Raw genomic sequence first — 16,755 nt, forward strand, 5'->3', positions numbered from 1 at the left:
GGACAGGCAATTGTGGAGATCAGAAGACAGTTCTGGGGATCTCTCTCTCTCTATATATATATATATATATGTGTGTGTGTGTGTGTGTGTGTGTGTGTGTGTATCTGTCACAGGGATGAAACTTATGTGTGATTTGCATATGCGGAAGGTTGTGAATTATCCACACGACTCCCACTGGCCCATAGGGAGTGGTATTATTAGGAGATATGTCCCTATTGGAGTGAGTGTGGCCTTGTTGGAGAAAATTGTCACCAGGGGTGGATGTTGAGGTTTTATAAGTTCGACCTAGGCTCAGTGGCTCAATCTTCCTTCCTGCTTCCGGAGGATGCAGGGGGAGAACTCTCAGCCCCTCTACAGCACCATGTCTGCCTGCTATGGCGTCTACCCCACCGTAATAATAAAATCTAATCTCAAAGAGTTTCAGCATCTTTGTCACACGACTAATTCTGTTTAGTGGCAGCTCTAACCTCAGCAATGACCATGGAGTATTTTAGGCTTCTCTTTAAAACTGTGTTAGGAAATTATAACATGAAGTATGTCATTGAAACATTTTTCAACTTTTTTTTATGTTTTACATTTATGGGGGGGGGGAGGGGGAGGATTGATAAATGCCAATGCTTTGGGGAGTTAGTTCTCCTTCTATCAGGCAGATTACAGAGATCAGACTCCGATCTCTAGCTTGGCAAAAAGTGTCCTTACCTGTTGAGCCATCTCATCAGCCCCAGTTGTGTACTCACCACCTACACAAGTTATAAAACATTTCTACCATCTAGGTGTGCTGAGGTAACTAATATGGTTTCTTTTTAAAGTACATTAGTTTTTACTTCTTGTTGAAACAATTGACTGGAAGCAAAAAGCATACATTCCTTTGTCTCTGTTAGCCAGTGGAGGTCAGAGGTGTCGGGTTACCCTAGTGCTGGAGCTAAAAGCGGTTGTAACTTGGTGCTTATCCCCAGGTAGGTGCAGTCTCTTGCTGCACCCTGTTCCTACCGGCCCAGCTGGTGTCACCTGGTTAGGCACCCACACCCTTGTGACATTTTGAGCGACACCACACGTTTATGGAGCACTGGAGACAAGGGGTGGATCACACCAAGACCCTCTCCTCCAGTACTTGACTAGAAGAGCTGCTTTGCTTGAGGAACATGGGACGGAATCTAAGAACACCAGTGTTCTGGGCTTCTGGACGTCCCCTGGAAAGTGTTCTAGACCAAAGCAGGAAGAAACAATCTCCTTTATGAACCCGCAAGATGTCAGATGAGCCCCCAAGCAAGGCCTACGGAGAACTAGCCGCCAGAGCAGCTGCTCTGGAACCTTGGGACTCCTCCAGTGGCTTGGCGACCGGCCTGGCTCAGCTCCGCCCAGGCCTTCCCAGCCCAGCCAACAGCGGTACTTCCGACCCCATCACCGCAAGACCCCGTTAGGCCAATGGCCGCGCTTCCGGCCCCGCCCCTCCCTACCTCTCCACGCCTGACCAATGGCCGCGTGCTGGCCCCGTCCCGCCCCGCCCCCTTCATCTGGGAGGGCTCTGCACAGTCGGACACGGTCAACCTGTTGCCTAGTCTGAGTTCTTCTTGGTAAGTTTGCTGCCTGGGCGTGGGTCCTCTGGGCTCTGTGCTCACTGAGGCTCTTCAGAGAAGGGACCTTGGCCAGAGCCGAGTGCGCCAGGGAGTGCGCAGGGGCGCCCCGAGCCTGGGCGCGCGGGGTCGGGAGGCTCCTGAACGGGATTAGAGGAGAATGCTGTCTGCCCCCACATGGATTCGTGACCCCGGCAGTTCCTTCAGTCGCATCCAGCACCATTAGCAAGCAGGTAGGTGGTGCAGAGCGTTTGCCCAGGCTGGACAGAAAGAACCTCGGAGTGCCCCCTGCCTCTCTCAGGCCCTGGTGACTCGAGCGAGGCCTGGCCGTAAGCAACGCCCTGTGGCAGCCGCGCCAGGGAGTAGGCCTGCCAGTCCGGGATACTGCCTGATCCTGGATCTGGACAGTTGTAGGCAGTGACATCTGTTACGGCCTCCCTGCACTTGGAGACCTGAGTCCCGCCAGGAATCTAGTCTGAGGCCAGGAGACTTGTCTCTCGGGAGTGTGGATATTTATTTCCGTGACCCTGTCAGAAGCTCTGTGGAAGTCAGGTCGGAAGCTTTGCTGTGTCCAGGACATCCCTGCCATCTCCCTTAATCTGATTTAAGAAAGAAGTTTGAGGAAAAGGATGAAAACAAAAGAAAGCAAAACACAATAATGTTCTTTGGATACTGCGAAGCTTCAAACACTTGAAGGGCATTCAGCCTTGATCTCAGAACTCGGATGAATGTCACTGAAGGCAGCATTAAGGCCAGCTGTGTCCGAGAGACTTTAAAGTCTTCAAAGAGCCTAAAAGCTGTATCTTCTCACCCTGTAGTCTCATCCCCAGGCAGTGACCTTGACATAAAGATGGGTTCTGTGGCTTTCCTGCTGCAGGGACTTAGTCCACCGAACAAGTCTGGGGTACAAATTCCACACTGCAAGTCAGCCGTGTAGCCTGGTATCACTTCCTCTCTTGTGATTGTGTCAGTGGACTTAAGTAAAAGAACCTCAGGCTGTTTCTGTTAACCCAGAACCTTCAAGAAATGAATAAATGTGTGAGCTTCCTCTGCATTTGGTGGGGACACATGCCACGCCCCGCCCCCAATCTGCATTCTGTATTATGGTTGGTTTGACTCCTATCTTTCTAGGTGACCTGGGAAAGAAGGAGGGTTTCCCTCAGGCTGACCTCTACAGAGATATCATTTTTCATCCCCTGAAGGCCCAACAGACCTCAGTCTTATCTCCCTCCTCCTGACCTTCCATTCCTCTCTTCCTAAGAATGTAGCATTTGGTAGTTGGCAGTACCAGTGCTAACTTGGGCTGAGGTCATAGGTAGAACTGGTACCTAGTCTCCCGTGTGGCAGAGGCTCTCTGCACTGTCTCCCAGAGACCTCATACTCCATGATGGGCACCTGGTTCCCTCTTCTACCCCTTCCTTTTGCCCTCCTGAATAATACTCTTAGAACCCAACAACTTGTTAAACTTGTCAGAAACGGAGCTCTGAAGGGCCGTCTTTCCATGGCTTCTCACTGCCTTCCCTAGTATAGTAAATGGTACCTTCCTTGCCCCACCTCCCAAGAAGCAATGTTTGATTCCCACCCACCCACCAGGAACATAGCTGCTCATCCCCACCTTTGCCACCATCCTGGCCACACCCATCCTCCTCTCACATGGTAGTGACTTGTCACCTTCCTTCTATCCCGGGTTTCCCAAAGACTTTAGAACCTCCAGAGAGTTCTGCAGTGCAAATCAGAGCCCCGGCTCTCCGGTGATTCCCTGTTTCACATCAAGTAAAACCCAGAGTCCTTCCCACAACACCTTACATGCCAGTAGCCTCTTCCTCAACCTCTGTCCCTTCCCCTCAGCTTTTTTTAACCACTTCAGTCACCTACTTTCTCTTCATTCCCAAATTCTGTCAGATCTTAGAACTTTGCCATCTGCTTTGCTTTCTGCCCAAGACTCCACAGTCTTTTCACAGAGAAAAATAATTCAGCTTAGACATTACCAATCGGGGCTTTTCTTGGTCCCCTCCATTTAAGCAAGGAAGTTCCTCCTGGATTCTGTCCCATTGTCTCCTTTTACTTTCTTCATAATCAGAATTCCCTTCTGGACTTGTCATCTAGGTGGATCTGGTACCTGTACCATTCCAATAGTACATAAATTGGATGTGGCATATCTCGTCTTTCATCTTCCTGATGTGGAGGACAACTTAGAGACAAGTGGTCAAAACACGTGGATGCAGATGGTGGGGCTTCATATGTAACGCTTGCATCTAGGGCACTTCCAGTGCTTAATGGTGGGATGGCTCAGCAGGTGAAGGTGTGTGCTGTGCAAGCCCGGTGACCTGAGTTCAATCCCTGGAGCCCAAGGTGGAAGGAGAGAGCCAAATCACAAAAGTTGTCCTCTAATTTTCATGTGTGTGCACACATTCACACACCCGTCATATACATACAATAATAAATAAATGAGTGAAAATATGAAAGTGGTGTATTTTTAAAATTTTAGGCTTAGAAGGCCTGGAAAGAAGGCTTAGTGGGTAGGAGAACTGCCTGCTTTCCCAGAGGACCCAAGTTTGAGTTCCAGGGCCCACGTGGCAGCTCACAACCATATGGGTGTGCCCTCCGTAAGAACACTGTGTACAGACATACCTGAAAGTAAAACATTTGAGCACATAAAATATAAATAATAAATCTTGGGGCTGGAGAGATGGGTCAGTGGCTAGAGTACTGACTGCTTTTCCTCAGGACCTGGGTTTGATTACCAGCACCCACATGGCAGCTCACAACTGTCTTAACTCCAGTTCCAGAGCATCCAATGGCACCTTCTGGCCATCATGGGCACCAAGCTCACAAGTGGTGTGTAAACATACAGGTAGGCAAAACGCCCGTATACATAAATAATTTGAAAAAAAAAAAAAAAACTTTTATCTCTGAACTATGTTTTACAATCTCTCTACATCATTAAAAATTTTTAGTTTACGTGCACGTCTGTGTGAGTATGTACCAAGTGTGTTTGGGCTACAAGAGGGTGTCATATCCCCTGGACCTGGAATTGCAGGTAGTTTCAAGCCACCAGATGTGGGTGCAGGGAACCAAACTTGGGTCCTCTGGAAAAGCAGCAAGTAAGTAAGTGCTCTTTTCCCTAAACCATCTACAGGAGTAGTTCTTGTGACCCCTCTAGGGGTCAAGCAATCCTAAACAATCCTTCCACAGGGGCTGCCTAAGGCCATCAGGAAATGCAGATGCTTACATTCTGATTCATAACATTAGCAAAACTGCAGTTATGAAGTAGCAACAAAATTATTTTATGGTTGGGGTCATCACAACATGAGGAACAGTATTGAAGGGTCTCAGCAACAGGAAGGCTGAGGACCACGTCTTCACCAATGCCCTTTTCCATTAGCCATTAAACCAGCCCCCCAGCCCCTCTCTGAACCATTGTATGGAAGAGGCTGGTAATTTACCCTGTGGCATAAAGTGACTTCAGTGTGGTGGAACTCAGTTTTCTTCCATGAGGGCATATGTATGTATATATGGCAAACATTAGTGGCCTACATCATCATCCAGAAACAACCTGATCTGAGAGACCTTAGTTCTTTACTCTTCTAGAAGCTGGCAAACCCCCTAATGGCAAGCATTGTCTCCATCTTTACAGTAGAATTATTCTACTATTATCACATGGGCATCTCTTGTTCATTTTCAGTATACCCCAACGAAGCGACATTCGTAGGTGACTCTTGTACTATCCTGCCTTAGAGGTAGGAGGGGATCCAGGACTTTTCACAACCATAGCAGCTGAGGACTTGTTAGAGCGGCTATGAACCAATGATTAAGCCCAACAAGCAGACGTGGGTTCTACATTGTTAGCTCTCCGCTCATCAGTTAGAGCTTCTGAGTACAGTCAGTAATAATACAGGTGATTTAAAGAAGTGAAAAATTAGCATTGGCTTAGAGTGTGCTGCTGATCCCAGCACCCAGCTCCAGGGGTTCCAATGCCCTCTTCTTACCTCTCCAGGAACCTCCACTCACACACATATCCACAGTCATATACATAATTTTTTTAATTAATAAGAGAAATCTTTTAAAAGGAGAAAGAAGTAAAAATTAAGGGGGAAAAAAAAGCGAAGATTCTAGAAGCTGAGAAAGAATTATCTTCTTCCGGCCACACTGCCAATCTGTTCTCCTGTCCATCTTTCTTCCAGTCCACCTCTCAGTCCATCCCACCCTCCCAGGGTCAGAGTCCCTCCAGAAGCTGAGCAGCCATGACATTCGCTGAGGACAAGACCTATAAGTATATCTACGACAACCACAGCAAGTTTTGCTGTGTTGATGTTCTGGAGATTCTGCCTTACCTGTCCTGCCTCACAGCCAGTGACCAGGTGAGCAAGGGAAGCCGTAGTTGGCCAGTGTACTGGCCACAGGGCTACACAGTCCAAGTTTGAGCCTGTTCCGGCCCTTCTCCCAAGTCAGGGCCAGCTCTTCCTTCCTCTCCCCTGAGACTGCTGTTTGCCCTGCTTTTCTGACTTTTAGTGTATTCAAGTTGGCTTTTCTGACCTTGCTGAATTCCTTTCCTTTTTATGTTGTACACAAGAACATGGCCCGAGATCAGCAGGTTTCCCCACCTCTGGCTCCTTATTCTCCAGAACCTTCTCTTTGCTTGTTCTAGGGTCCTGCTTAGTTTTGATTTATTTTCTCATAGGACCTTACCTTGGCATGGGCCTCAAGACCTGAGGACTTGGAGCCATCCGTGCCTTGTCACACTGAGACGTGCTGCGGGCCTGCACTCAGCAGCCATGAAGTGACAAAACTGTACTTAAGTTTTGGTTCTTCTCAGATGGACGGGCTCCTGTGCTCTCAGAGCTGTCTGTGTGTGTGCTCTTGCGGGGGGGGGGGGGTGTCTCTGTTCCAGGTATCTCTGGACGCCTGTGTTTTCTTGTGCAGTCTCTGTTGCAGATACTGTTAGAGCGCAGGGCTGGGCAGTTAGGAGAGTGTCCTATGCTGGACATTCTTTGGAACACCCAGGCATCTAGTCTGTAATAAATATTTCCTGTGGGTTGTCACTTGTTTTTCTTTTCTTCTTCCTCTTGATCCTCCTCCAAGTCTATCTCTTTCTCTTCTTTCTCCTCCCCTCCACTCCCTTCTTTCCTTCCTCCCTCCCTCCCTCCCTTTTCAGACAAGGTCTTATTGTGTATCACAGTCTGGTCTCAAACTTGTAATCCTCATACCTCAGCCTTCCTGGTGCTGGGATGACAAACGGACTGATCATTTTCAGGTGGGAATCCAGTGAATAAACAATACTGTAGCTGCTGTCATAGTTCTAGAACTTTCCCAGTATGTTCACCTGCCTTGCTTCCCATTCTGGCCTCTCCTTCCCTTTCTTTGCCCCTTTCATAACACAGTTGCTGGGCCCCTTTTCCTTCTCAGCTCGTTCAGACCCTTCTTGCTTTAGGGGCTGTGGGATTCAAGCTTTGCTCCCTTCTCAATGCTGCTTTGCGTCTGCTCAGCCTCTGTCTCCTTGTCTGTAAAGTAGGGATGGTCACAGCATTTAGTGAGACAATGCCTGCAAACCTTGACGTGCCCTAGCCTTTCCCAGCACCTCCCTTGATTGTTGTTCATTACTCTTCACGCCATATTTGGGCTACCATCGTGGTCTTGTCCTGCCTCTCACCCAGTTTCAGACAGCTGCCTTCTTCCTGCGGCTTTCATAGTGTCCCCTTTGTAGTAGAGAAGAGGCTAGGCTACCTGGCCTGAGTAGGGTGGCTGTGCTGTCTTCCAGGACCGACTTCGGGCTTCCTACAAGCAACTAGGGAACCGGGACACACTCTGGGAACTCTTCAATAAGCTCCAGCGTCGGCTTGGCTGGGTGGAGGTCTTCATCCGGGCACTGAGGATTTGTGAGCTTCCTGCACTGGCTGAGGAAGTGACTCGAGTTTATCAGAGATACCTGCCTCCTGGTGAGCATCCTGCCCTAACCTTCTTCCTAGGCCATTACCTGTTCCTGTGGCCTGCAATCTCCCTCGGACCTCCTACCTCTCTGTCTCCATCACTCTCCATTGTAGGATATACCTGGCTTTAGAACCAGCTGAGTCACTCACTAGCTATATGTCCCTTTGGCCTTATTCCTTAATTTTTGAGTTTGTCACAGTAGAGTGAATGGCCACATTCCTCATGCGTGGCTGCACTTAGCTGGGGTTCCACATCTTCCCTGTGTTCAGCACCTGCCATCATGTTTTTGGCTCGGTGTTTGCCTCCTTACCTGTCCTCCTTCCTCTGTCTCCATCTGTACAGAGGCCACACCCAGTCCCTCTGCCCTACTCTCCATTTCTCTTCCCTGCCCCAAGGTTTCTCTGAGAACATCCTGGTTGCTAACCATAACACCCAACTGCCTGGCTGCCCCTTAATTCCTCTCAATGCCACTGCTAAGTCATGTGACCAGAGGGGGGGGTTAGTATCTGGGCCTGAAGAGAAGATCCAGGAAGAAAAAAAAAAAACAAGCCAATCTTGAGCACACTATGTTTGCTTTTGCTTCTCTTTTTCTCCCTTCTTTCCATGTTGGTCTCTTTGTTTGTGGAAGCGAATGGTGTTCTTTCAAATACAGAAGAGATGGCTATGGGCTGTGGTGTGTGTCAGTTGGGAATGGCTGCTGAGAGGAGAAAGTCTTGGGTCATCGAAGAGTGGGCACTCACAGTCTGGCTGGTGAGAGGCCCGTCCCCTCCTCTCTCATCTTTCTTGCCACCTTTCCTATCTTCCCTGGCTCTTTTTTCCCTCCTGTTCCCCTTCCCAGTGATGGTTATTATGTCTAATGAATCCATCCCACATCGGGTCATGGACTTATTGAAGGGATACTAGATCCCCCAAAGCATCCAGGCCTCTTCTATCACCAGGGTACCTCTTATTCTTTCTGGACATCACTATATCTTTGTACCTTAGGGACGTCACTCCGCTCCCTAGACCCATTGGAGTTACCAGCAATTCCTACCACGGTTTCTGGACCTTCTGTATTTAGACCAGGCCACAACATCCCTGACAATGACTTGCAAGAGAAACTAAGTTACCCTAAGCCTGTCCAGGACACCCAGCAACCAAAGTCCCCAGTAGAGGTAGGTTCCTCACTGTCTGTTTTAAACTGTCTGCTTTTGTGTGCCTCTCTGCCCACTTCTGCCCACCGAGCCTTCCAGAAGCCCCTTCCTACCTCCTGAAAAATGATGCCTCATTTCTGCTAAAAATGCTGGGGTTCCCTAACTAGCTACCTAACTGCTGGCCAGACCTGTGGCCCCTTAGTGTTCTGTTGTCTGCAAGCTAAGTGGTCATGGTTTTGAGGTCTTTGCAGTAGTGATGTGACATGTTCAGCTGGGTAAAAAAGACTAGAGGTAACCAGATTTGAATGTGAGGGAGGAGACACGAGGACTCAGGAAGTCATGGGTGGGTGGTGACAGAGCTCTTACTTATCAACCGTAAAGTTCTACTGAGATGAAGTCAGTTAGCCATGGGGTATAGAGGAAACCCCAGGCCTAAACTGTAGGTCTGAAGCCATAGGGTCTGTGCAGACTGCTGAAGAAAGGGCAGTGGTTACAGAGCCAAACACAGACACGTGGGTAGGGAACTTGGGCAGTGCCTGGGTTTTGTTTTGTTTTATTTTGTTTCAATGTACTTGAAGTCATCCAGGGAGGCTGGGAAATACAGCTTTCAGTTGGTGGAGTGCTTGTGTGGCACACACATCCCTGAGTTTAATTTCCAGCACCATATAAACTGGGCATGAGATACATACCTCCTGACACTCAGGAGGTAGAGGCAAGTGAATCAGAAGTTCATAGTCATCCTTAGTAAGTTCAGGGCTAGGGTGAGATATGCAAGATCTTATCTCAAAACAAAGACAGCAACAACAAAACCAAGTAGGTTCTAAGACTAAAGGCTCTCCTTAGGCAAGTATAATGCCGATGAGCTATACACTCATATGCGAAGGTTTCCGAGGATCCTGGGCTCTAGACAAGGAGCTGAGGCTGGTAGAAGAGCCCCCATAAGTATCTCCTGCCCTTTGTCAGTCCTGAGAGAAGCAACCGCTTTATCTCATTTCCTCCATTTCAGAATTCAGAGCAACCCCCAACGGCCAACTTCGGGACCATTCCGAGGATGTCTGGTGGTTCTTTGATACCCTCACCTAACCTGAGACCTCTCAGCCTTCAGCCCTCCGGAGAGCATCACGAGCAAGGACCAGAACTAAGTGGCACCTACACAACAAGTATGTATAGAATGTGGTATCACAGGTCTGTCGGGCCTCTCACATGAAGGTTAGGGTTACAGTTACCACTTGGCCTTCCTTAGTCAGGAGGCAGGGTAGAAATAAAAGGGATTCCCTTCAAAGAGTGTGTGGGTGCTGTATGCATGCCTGTGTGCGTAGCAGCTGGGAAGGTCTTCTGGTCTTGCTGACTTTCTCTTGGGTGTTCGCGGACATATGCATATGTCCTACTACTATCCATTGGCTGGTATTCTTCATCCTCTCTTCCTCTAGCACAAAAACCCAACTCATGGCATCTGGACAAGACTCTGGGTTAAAGAGGCAGAGCTCTAAGCATAGGCTCAAAATTGGCCTTATTGCTCCTGCTCTGTTCTGTGGTCAAAACAAATAAGGCCAGCCCAGCTTCTGAGAGTGGGGAAACTGCTAAAATCACATTGAAGAGTACGATTTTCGCCCTGTGGGTATACATTTTTGTACATTGCTGAATATGGGAGAGAGCTAGGGCTATTTCTGCACTCAGGTAAAAGGTAGTGATTGTCCAGGACCTGAGACAGGAGGGACAACATACGAGTAGCTGACGAGGGAGCTCATAAACACTGCTCTTCACAAGGTCCCCAGTGGGTAGAACTGTTTAGAAAGAACTAGGGGGTGTAGTCTTGTCAAAGAGGTGGCCTTAGAGGTTTCAAAAGCCCATGATGTTCCCAGTTAGCGCTCCCCCACCCCCTGCCTCATGCTTGTGGGTCAGATGTAAGCTCTCGGCTACTGCTCCAGTGCCCTGCCCGCCTGCTGCCATGCTCCCACCGTGATGGTCATGGATTCTAACACCCTGAAACTATGAGCCCCAAATTAAGTGATTTTATATGTGTGTGTGTGTGTGTGTGTGTCTATATATATATATATATATATATATATAATGTTGTCTTGGTCAGGGTATTGTCACAGCAACAGAAAACTAACCAAGACACCAGAAAAATCACTGAAGTGGATCAACCCCAGATGAGTGAGTCAGAGGTCAGAACCTGGTGTCTCCCTCAGGACTATAGTCTATCCACCCCAGCTTTCAGGCTAGAGTGGCTCACCTCCACTTTCCAAACTGAGTTGTGTTTGTTCTGTTTGTTACTGGTGCCAGGTCAGCCCTTAGTGCCCTAGGACTGCCAGCTGAACAGTTTAAGGCTAGAGGAAAGCACCCTAGTGCTCCCAACCCCTTCACCAACAGCACTTTATTGTAGCGTGTTTGTGAGCACAGGTTCCAGGAGATTTTCTTTTTAAATTCTTTTACTGGACATTCTCTGTATTTACATTTCACATGTTCTCCCCCTCCCCTTCCCCTTCCCTCCACTTGTTTCCATGAAGGTGCACTCTCTCCCAGTCACCCTCTCTACCTCAGCACTTTGGCGTTCCCCTACACTGGGAAAACGCTCCTTCACTGGACCAAAGGCCTCTTCTCACATTGATGCCAGACAATGCTATCCTCTGTTACATATGCACCTGGGGCTATGGGTCTCTCCATGTGTGCTCAGTGGTTGGTGTTTTAGTCCCTGGGAGTTGTGGACGGTTTGGTTGGTTGATAATGTTGTTCTTCCCATGAAGTTGCAAACCCTTTTAGCTCCTTCAGTCCTTTCTCTAGCTCCTTCACTGGGGTCTCCTTCACTGAAACACTGGTTCAGTCCGGTGTTTAGTTGCTAGCATCCTCAGCTGTATCTGTGTGACTCTGGCAGAGCCCCTGAGGAGGCATCCATATCTGGTTCCTGCCAGTATGTACTTCTTGGCATCAGCAATAGTGCTTGGGTTTGGTGGCTGCATATGGGATGGATCCAGGAGATTTTCTATCAGGTTTAGGAGGAGACATCAGACATCACTTCTGACCTTTGTCAGCCATTCCAAGTGTATCCTCAGAGTTGTGTGAAGAGTATGATGTCATCAACTTTATGCACTGTTACTACCTGCTACTTCCTGTTTCCCCAGATCAAGCTCCCTTTCTGGGTCTACTAGGTCCCTCCCTACCCTTGGAGGCAAATGCTCATGGGTCAGTTGACTGGTGTTAGCAGTTCTATTAAGCCATCCTGCTTCTGCTTGCCCTGATTCAGGATTCCTGATAGAAGGTAGTGGGGGACAGTAGTAAGAGGAATGTCTCGGGACATTCATGCTCATGCTCCAGGACAAGGTAGAAGAGGCTGAAGTGGGAAAAGAGGCGAGTGTCCAGGATGGAAGGAAGAAGAATAGTTTATAACAAGGTTTAATTGTGTGAATGAAGGTAGAGCCCATTTTACTTTGGTGACACGACAGGGTTATAAGTTAAGGGTTGAGGTGCAAGAGTCTGCTCCACGGGAGGAGATTGGGAGGCAGGATGTGGAAGTAACCATGTGACCAAGCACATGGGGACCCTTCTCTAGCTCTTAAGTTAAAACCACCCTTTGGGTTTGTTTCTGCTTTTGTCTCCCCACCTGTAGATGCTGACTCTGTTCCCATAGCAACCTATGGACCCGTGTCTCCAACTGTTTCCTTCCAGCCCCTTCCACGTATTGCACCGAGGACAAACCTCTTGCCTGGGGTCACAGTATCAGCTCCATCTGCTGATACCTCCTTGTCCTCCTCTTCCACTGGATCAGCGTTTGCAAAGGCAGCTGGTGATCAGGCCAAGGCTGCCGTCTCTCTCAGTACCAATGGGGGAGCACCCACCAGTTTTGTGTCTTCCAGCTCAGTGCCTTCTGTCAAATTGGTACCAGTAAACACTATGTCTTCCAAGTTGCCCATCAGTGCAAAGTCCACTGTGGCAATGCCATCTACTGTGCTCACTAATACAGTGCCATCAAAATTACCCACTAACAGGGTGAATGCTGGCACAGTGCCATCCAAAGTAGCTGCCAACACAGTGCCACCTGAGAAGAACAGCAAGTCAGCCAAGGTGAGTCTTCGTTCCTCCTAATAGTGACTCAGGCTACTTTTCCCTTAGACCCTTTTACTTCCTATGCTGTCCCTCGTCGGTTTCTTCAAGCTGTTGGGACAGATTGGGAAGCAGCCCCACCCAGCCCTCACACCTTATTTTCTGAGAGAAATGATAGTCATGAGCACTTCTAAGCAGGGTGGGGCGTGAGACTATCCCCACTGACCTGCATATTAACCTATTTGGAGCTTCAGCCTCAGTGAAGTTTACCATTTTGTAGATGGAGTAGTGAGGAGTAAACATGGTGGGTCATGTGTCCTAGTGTCCTGTTCATTTGACAGTGGTCTCAAGCATCCTGCTGGGGAGTAGCTCCTCCAACCTGGTGACCCCTATAGCCACTTTCCCCAAGACCAGACTCTACCTAAGGAAACCAAGTTTGTAAACCTTGGGATCTTGTGCCTGCCCTGTGGCTCAGGGTCAGGTAGTGGCTCACACCCCAGCAAGGGCTTCCTCACAGTGGCGCTCACAGCAGTTAGGTGAGTGGGAGAGAGCTGCCCTGGAGGGGTGCCGCAGCATCTTGGTCATCTCCTACTCAGCTGTGTCTCACCACTAATGTGTTGAGCCCCCGAGAGAGGGTAATCTCGGCTATTGTGGGACACTAGTTCAAGCCCTTGCCACACCCTGGTTTATCTCCCCGTCACCTGGACCCCTCTTATATTTCCAGGAGACCCTGAAGGCTCCAGCAACCATAGCCACCACTGGAGGCAGCGTGACTGGACCAGATAGCAGTTCCAGGAGCTTGCACTCTGTGACAGAGATGAGCAAGCCAGGTGTGCTGGTGTCCGGGGGGGACAATGAGCCATTCTCAGCCTGCTCTGTGGACCTTGCCATCAGCCCTAGCAGCTCCTTGGACTCAGAACCCAACCATGGTCCAGAGGAGAATGAGTATTCATCCTTTCGAATCCAGGTGGATGAAAGTCCCAGTGCTGATCTGTTAAGAAACCCTGAGCCACTAGCTACCCAGCAGCCCCCAGGAGAGGAAGAACCTTGTGCCAATTCACTGCCCTGGGCTAAGTGGTTTGGGGCCACCAGTGCACTCTTGGCTGCATTCCTGGCAGTGCTGCTGTACCGTAGACGTCTGGCTCAATGAAGCCTCCGCTGTATGCCGCTCACTAGCTCAGTTCTGTCAGGCATGTTCTCCAGGCTTGGGCTGGTAGAGGCTGAGTCAGGGAAACTTAGGTATGGCGAAGTCCACTGAGCTGTCCAGATGAATAGCTGCACCAAGACACCATCACTATGGGGTGGGAGAAGAGACATTGTTTCTATCCTGGTTCCTGTGGTCTTCAGGACTTCAGCTTTTGGGGGCACTGTGTTACTTCCATTGCTTCTGACCTGCCCACATGGCAGTGTAAGAATTCATACTATGTGCTCCAAAGGCGGTATCCCCACCAGCCTCATCCCTGTTGGCCCAAGCCTGAAAATGAGGAGGCATCACACTGTTGACAGTGCCCCTCATCTCACCCAGGTCTCCTGAAACACAAGAGTGCTCTCGTAGCATCTTAGCCTTCCACCAGCAGCCTGGCCTAAGGCTGAGCAGCACAGTAACTGGTCCCCAGGAAGCTTTGGGTGCTCTGCCCCCTTGGTCCCTCTCCACAGCCAGACAGCCTAAGGGTACATCTGGAGGTTCTCTGTGGACTCCAAAATAGCCAGAAGCAGCTGTTAGGCCTGAGGAAGCCCTTGGGAGCCTTGTTCCAGCCTCCTTCTCCGGGCTCTTTACTGCTCCCTCCTGGTCTCCATTTTCATTGGCTTCCTAAACTGGATGATGAGATACCAAGTGGGTAGAGCTCAGGCTGGGCTTGGATTGGTTCTGCCTTTTCTCTGGCCTTTAGCAGATGTTTAGCTTCTCTAGTCTTGCTCCCAATGTGGACAGTGGGTAACTTCCTTTTACTGGGCTCCTCTGAGACTGAAGGATATAGATATTTGCCTAGTGCCTATCCCAGAGGGTGTGAGTACAAGGTCTTGCCCTCTGCCCGGGCTGGTTGAGCTGAGAGGGGAGCATGAGAGGCAGAGTGCATAGTGGTAATAGCGCAGTCTTTGAGGGAGCAGCCCTCGCCTCCATCCTGCCTGTTTCCTCCCTGGTCAGTTGTAGTCTCTGTGCCTCTCTTTTCTCACCTTGAGATGGGGTGGGTATGCATACATATATGCTAATATATTCTCACCTTGAGATGGGGTGGGCATGCATACATATATGCTAATATATTCTCACCTTGAGATGGGGTGGGCATGCATACATATATGCTAATATATTCTCACCTTGAGATGGGGTGGGTATGCATACATATATGCTAATATATTCTAGTTTTATCAGGATAATTAAAAGAGTTTATCTGTGCAAATCTTGTGAGTTCCAAATTTCTTAATGGTTGGATACTGGTTATTGCCACCCCACCCGACTCTGTTTCTCTGAGTAGCCCTGGCTGTCCTAGAATTCACTCTGTAGACCAGGCTGGCCACAAACTCAGAGATCCATTGTCCTAGCACAAGTGCTAGGATAAAAGGCATGGGCCACCACCATCTGACACATTATCACTTTTAAAGGAAAAGGTGCTGGAACTGTTGGATGTACAAACCTCAGTGAGAGATAGGTGCCAGCATTCTTCCGCTCCTTCATGGGAAGACTAGTTACTCCTATACCAGAAATATGGTTAGGTTTCGGCCGGGTGTGGTAGCTCATGCCTCTAATCCCAGCACTCAGGAGGCAGATCTCTGCGTGTGTTCAAGACCAGCTTGGTCTACACAGCAAGTTCTAGGCCAGCCGGTCTCCAGAAAATGAAATACAATGCTGTATATTGAGGCTGCCCTCATGGGTTCTCTTAAGCTGCACTTTGCTGGACAAGGGGTAAGCATGGAGCCAACTTCATCTCTGGGCTCTTCTGTGAACACAAACCTTAGAGAAATCAGGGATGGGGGTTGCAATCACAGCCTTCCATACGTGCCCTAATGACCTATACTTTTTGAACTTCAAGAGACACTTCAACCTGTGTAATCTGTCCCCCAAGTTGTCTACATAAATTTTATCACCTTTTGTTTCTAACAAACCCTGGACTTTGTGCCCTCTCCCGGGGTCATGTTGGCTATGCTAGTGAACAGTTGTGCATGGGTACTACTAGTTTTAGTGTGTTACCATTCTAGTGTAGCTTTGAAAGACTAATCTCAATAATACAGTATGTAGCCCTACAGAGGTCACCCAAATGGCAAGAGTTTAAGCACTGGTCACTAGACATCTCTTAGGTCAAGAATGTGTAGGAAGTATCAAAGGCCTTCCCTGCGCTTTGTGAATTTTGATGACCAGGCCAGCTTGACACCTTCACCTCAGCTGGCCTCTTAGACGCCACCTTCGGGAAGAGGGAGGCTTTGGTATTGTCAGGTCCGGTGTTTGTATGTTGCTTTCCTAACTGTGTCGAAGGGAGGAGAGCTGGAGCAGATCTGGGCGGGGTGAACCAGAACCCAGGCAACGGAAGCAGCATCTGTACCCACAGAAGGCGTCTGGGCACACATACCTACTGACTTGAGGAAACAGAACTTCCTTTAGGATGATCACCGTTGGCTAGAGGAACCAGTGCTTCCTGAGCATCCAGTGTACAGACCCATGGGCAAAAGAGCCCTGCTCACCTTTCTCTGGTAAAGAATTCTCAGAAGCCCAAGAACTCTCAACGGCTCCATCCCTGCCAGGTCCACGTGGGCCCTGCTGTGACTGAATTCAGTGCAGCGGCACTCATTCTCCTCTCCTTTGCTAGAGGCCCTCTGACTCTCAGAGACGAGACACCCAGCATGGGGACGCTCCATTACATCAGGGACCTGTGTCACCTTGGGCCTGGCAACCTTTTCTAGCAGGCAGAAATTCCCATGCAGGCAAGATTCAAATAACACAAAATAAAAAAGCCAAACCACTCTGATGCTAGGGTCCATGTTGTCATAGGTGCACTATTGGAGGCGAGTGCTGACACGCCTGATAAGACAGGGTCTCTTTATACCCTGGTGGTTCTGAAACTCACTATAAAGACCAAGCTGACTTCAAA

The 16,755-nt window shown here is 49.1% G+C and overlaps 1 protein-coding gene across 5 annotated transcripts; it reads left to right on the forward strand.

Annotated features, from left to right (window-relative positions):
* Nucleotides 1-1,520: 1,520 nt before the first annotated feature.
* MAVS (mitochondrial antiviral signaling protein) lies at nucleotides 1,521-15,064 on the forward strand. Of its 5 annotated transcripts, none has more exons than XM_080931529.1 (8): nucleotides 1,521-1,574; nucleotides 5,759-5,935; nucleotides 6,730-6,828; nucleotides 7,333-7,510; nucleotides 8,487-8,656; nucleotides 9,642-9,795; nucleotides 12,243-12,697; nucleotides 13,401-15,064. In XM_080931529.1, the coding sequence occupies exons 2-8, from the start codon at nucleotides 5,819-5,821 to the stop codon at nucleotides 13,824-13,826; spliced, it is 1,599 nt and encodes a 532-aa protein (XP_080787655.1). In that variant the 5' UTR covers nucleotides 1,521-1,574; nucleotides 5,759-5,818; the 3' UTR covers nucleotides 13,827-15,064. The 5 variants fall into 5 exon arrangements, with proteins under 5 accessions (XP_080787655.1, XP_080787658.1, XP_080787654.1 ...); XM_080931528.1 differs by lacking the exon at nucleotides 1,521-1,574 and adding an exon at nucleotides 1,671-1,807; XM_080931530.1 differs by lacking the exons at nucleotides 1,521-1,574; nucleotides 6,730-6,828 and adding an exon at nucleotides 1,671-1,807.
* Nucleotides 15,065-16,755: the final 1,691 nt, after the last annotated feature.

Source organism: Micromys minutus (assembly GCF_963924665.1).
Source record: "Micromys minutus genome assembly, chromosome: 17".
Lineage (NCBI taxonomy): Eukaryota > Metazoa > Chordata > Mammalia > Rodentia > Muridae > Micromys > Micromys minutus.

Bases quoted from the DNA above. Each gene is read 5' to 3' on its own strand.
- MAVS (XM_080931529.1), top strand. From the start codon at position 5,819: ATGACATTCGCTGAGGACAAGACCTATAAGTATATCTACGACAACCAC. The intron at 5,936-6,729 runs GTGAGCAAGGGA...CTCCCTTTTCAG, and splicing joins GCCTCACAGCCAGTGACCAG to ACAAGGTCTTATTGTGTATC. The intron at 9,796-12,242 runs GTATGTATAGAA...CCCCACCTGTAG, and splicing joins AAGTGGCACCTACACAACAA to ATGCTGACTCTGTTCCCATA.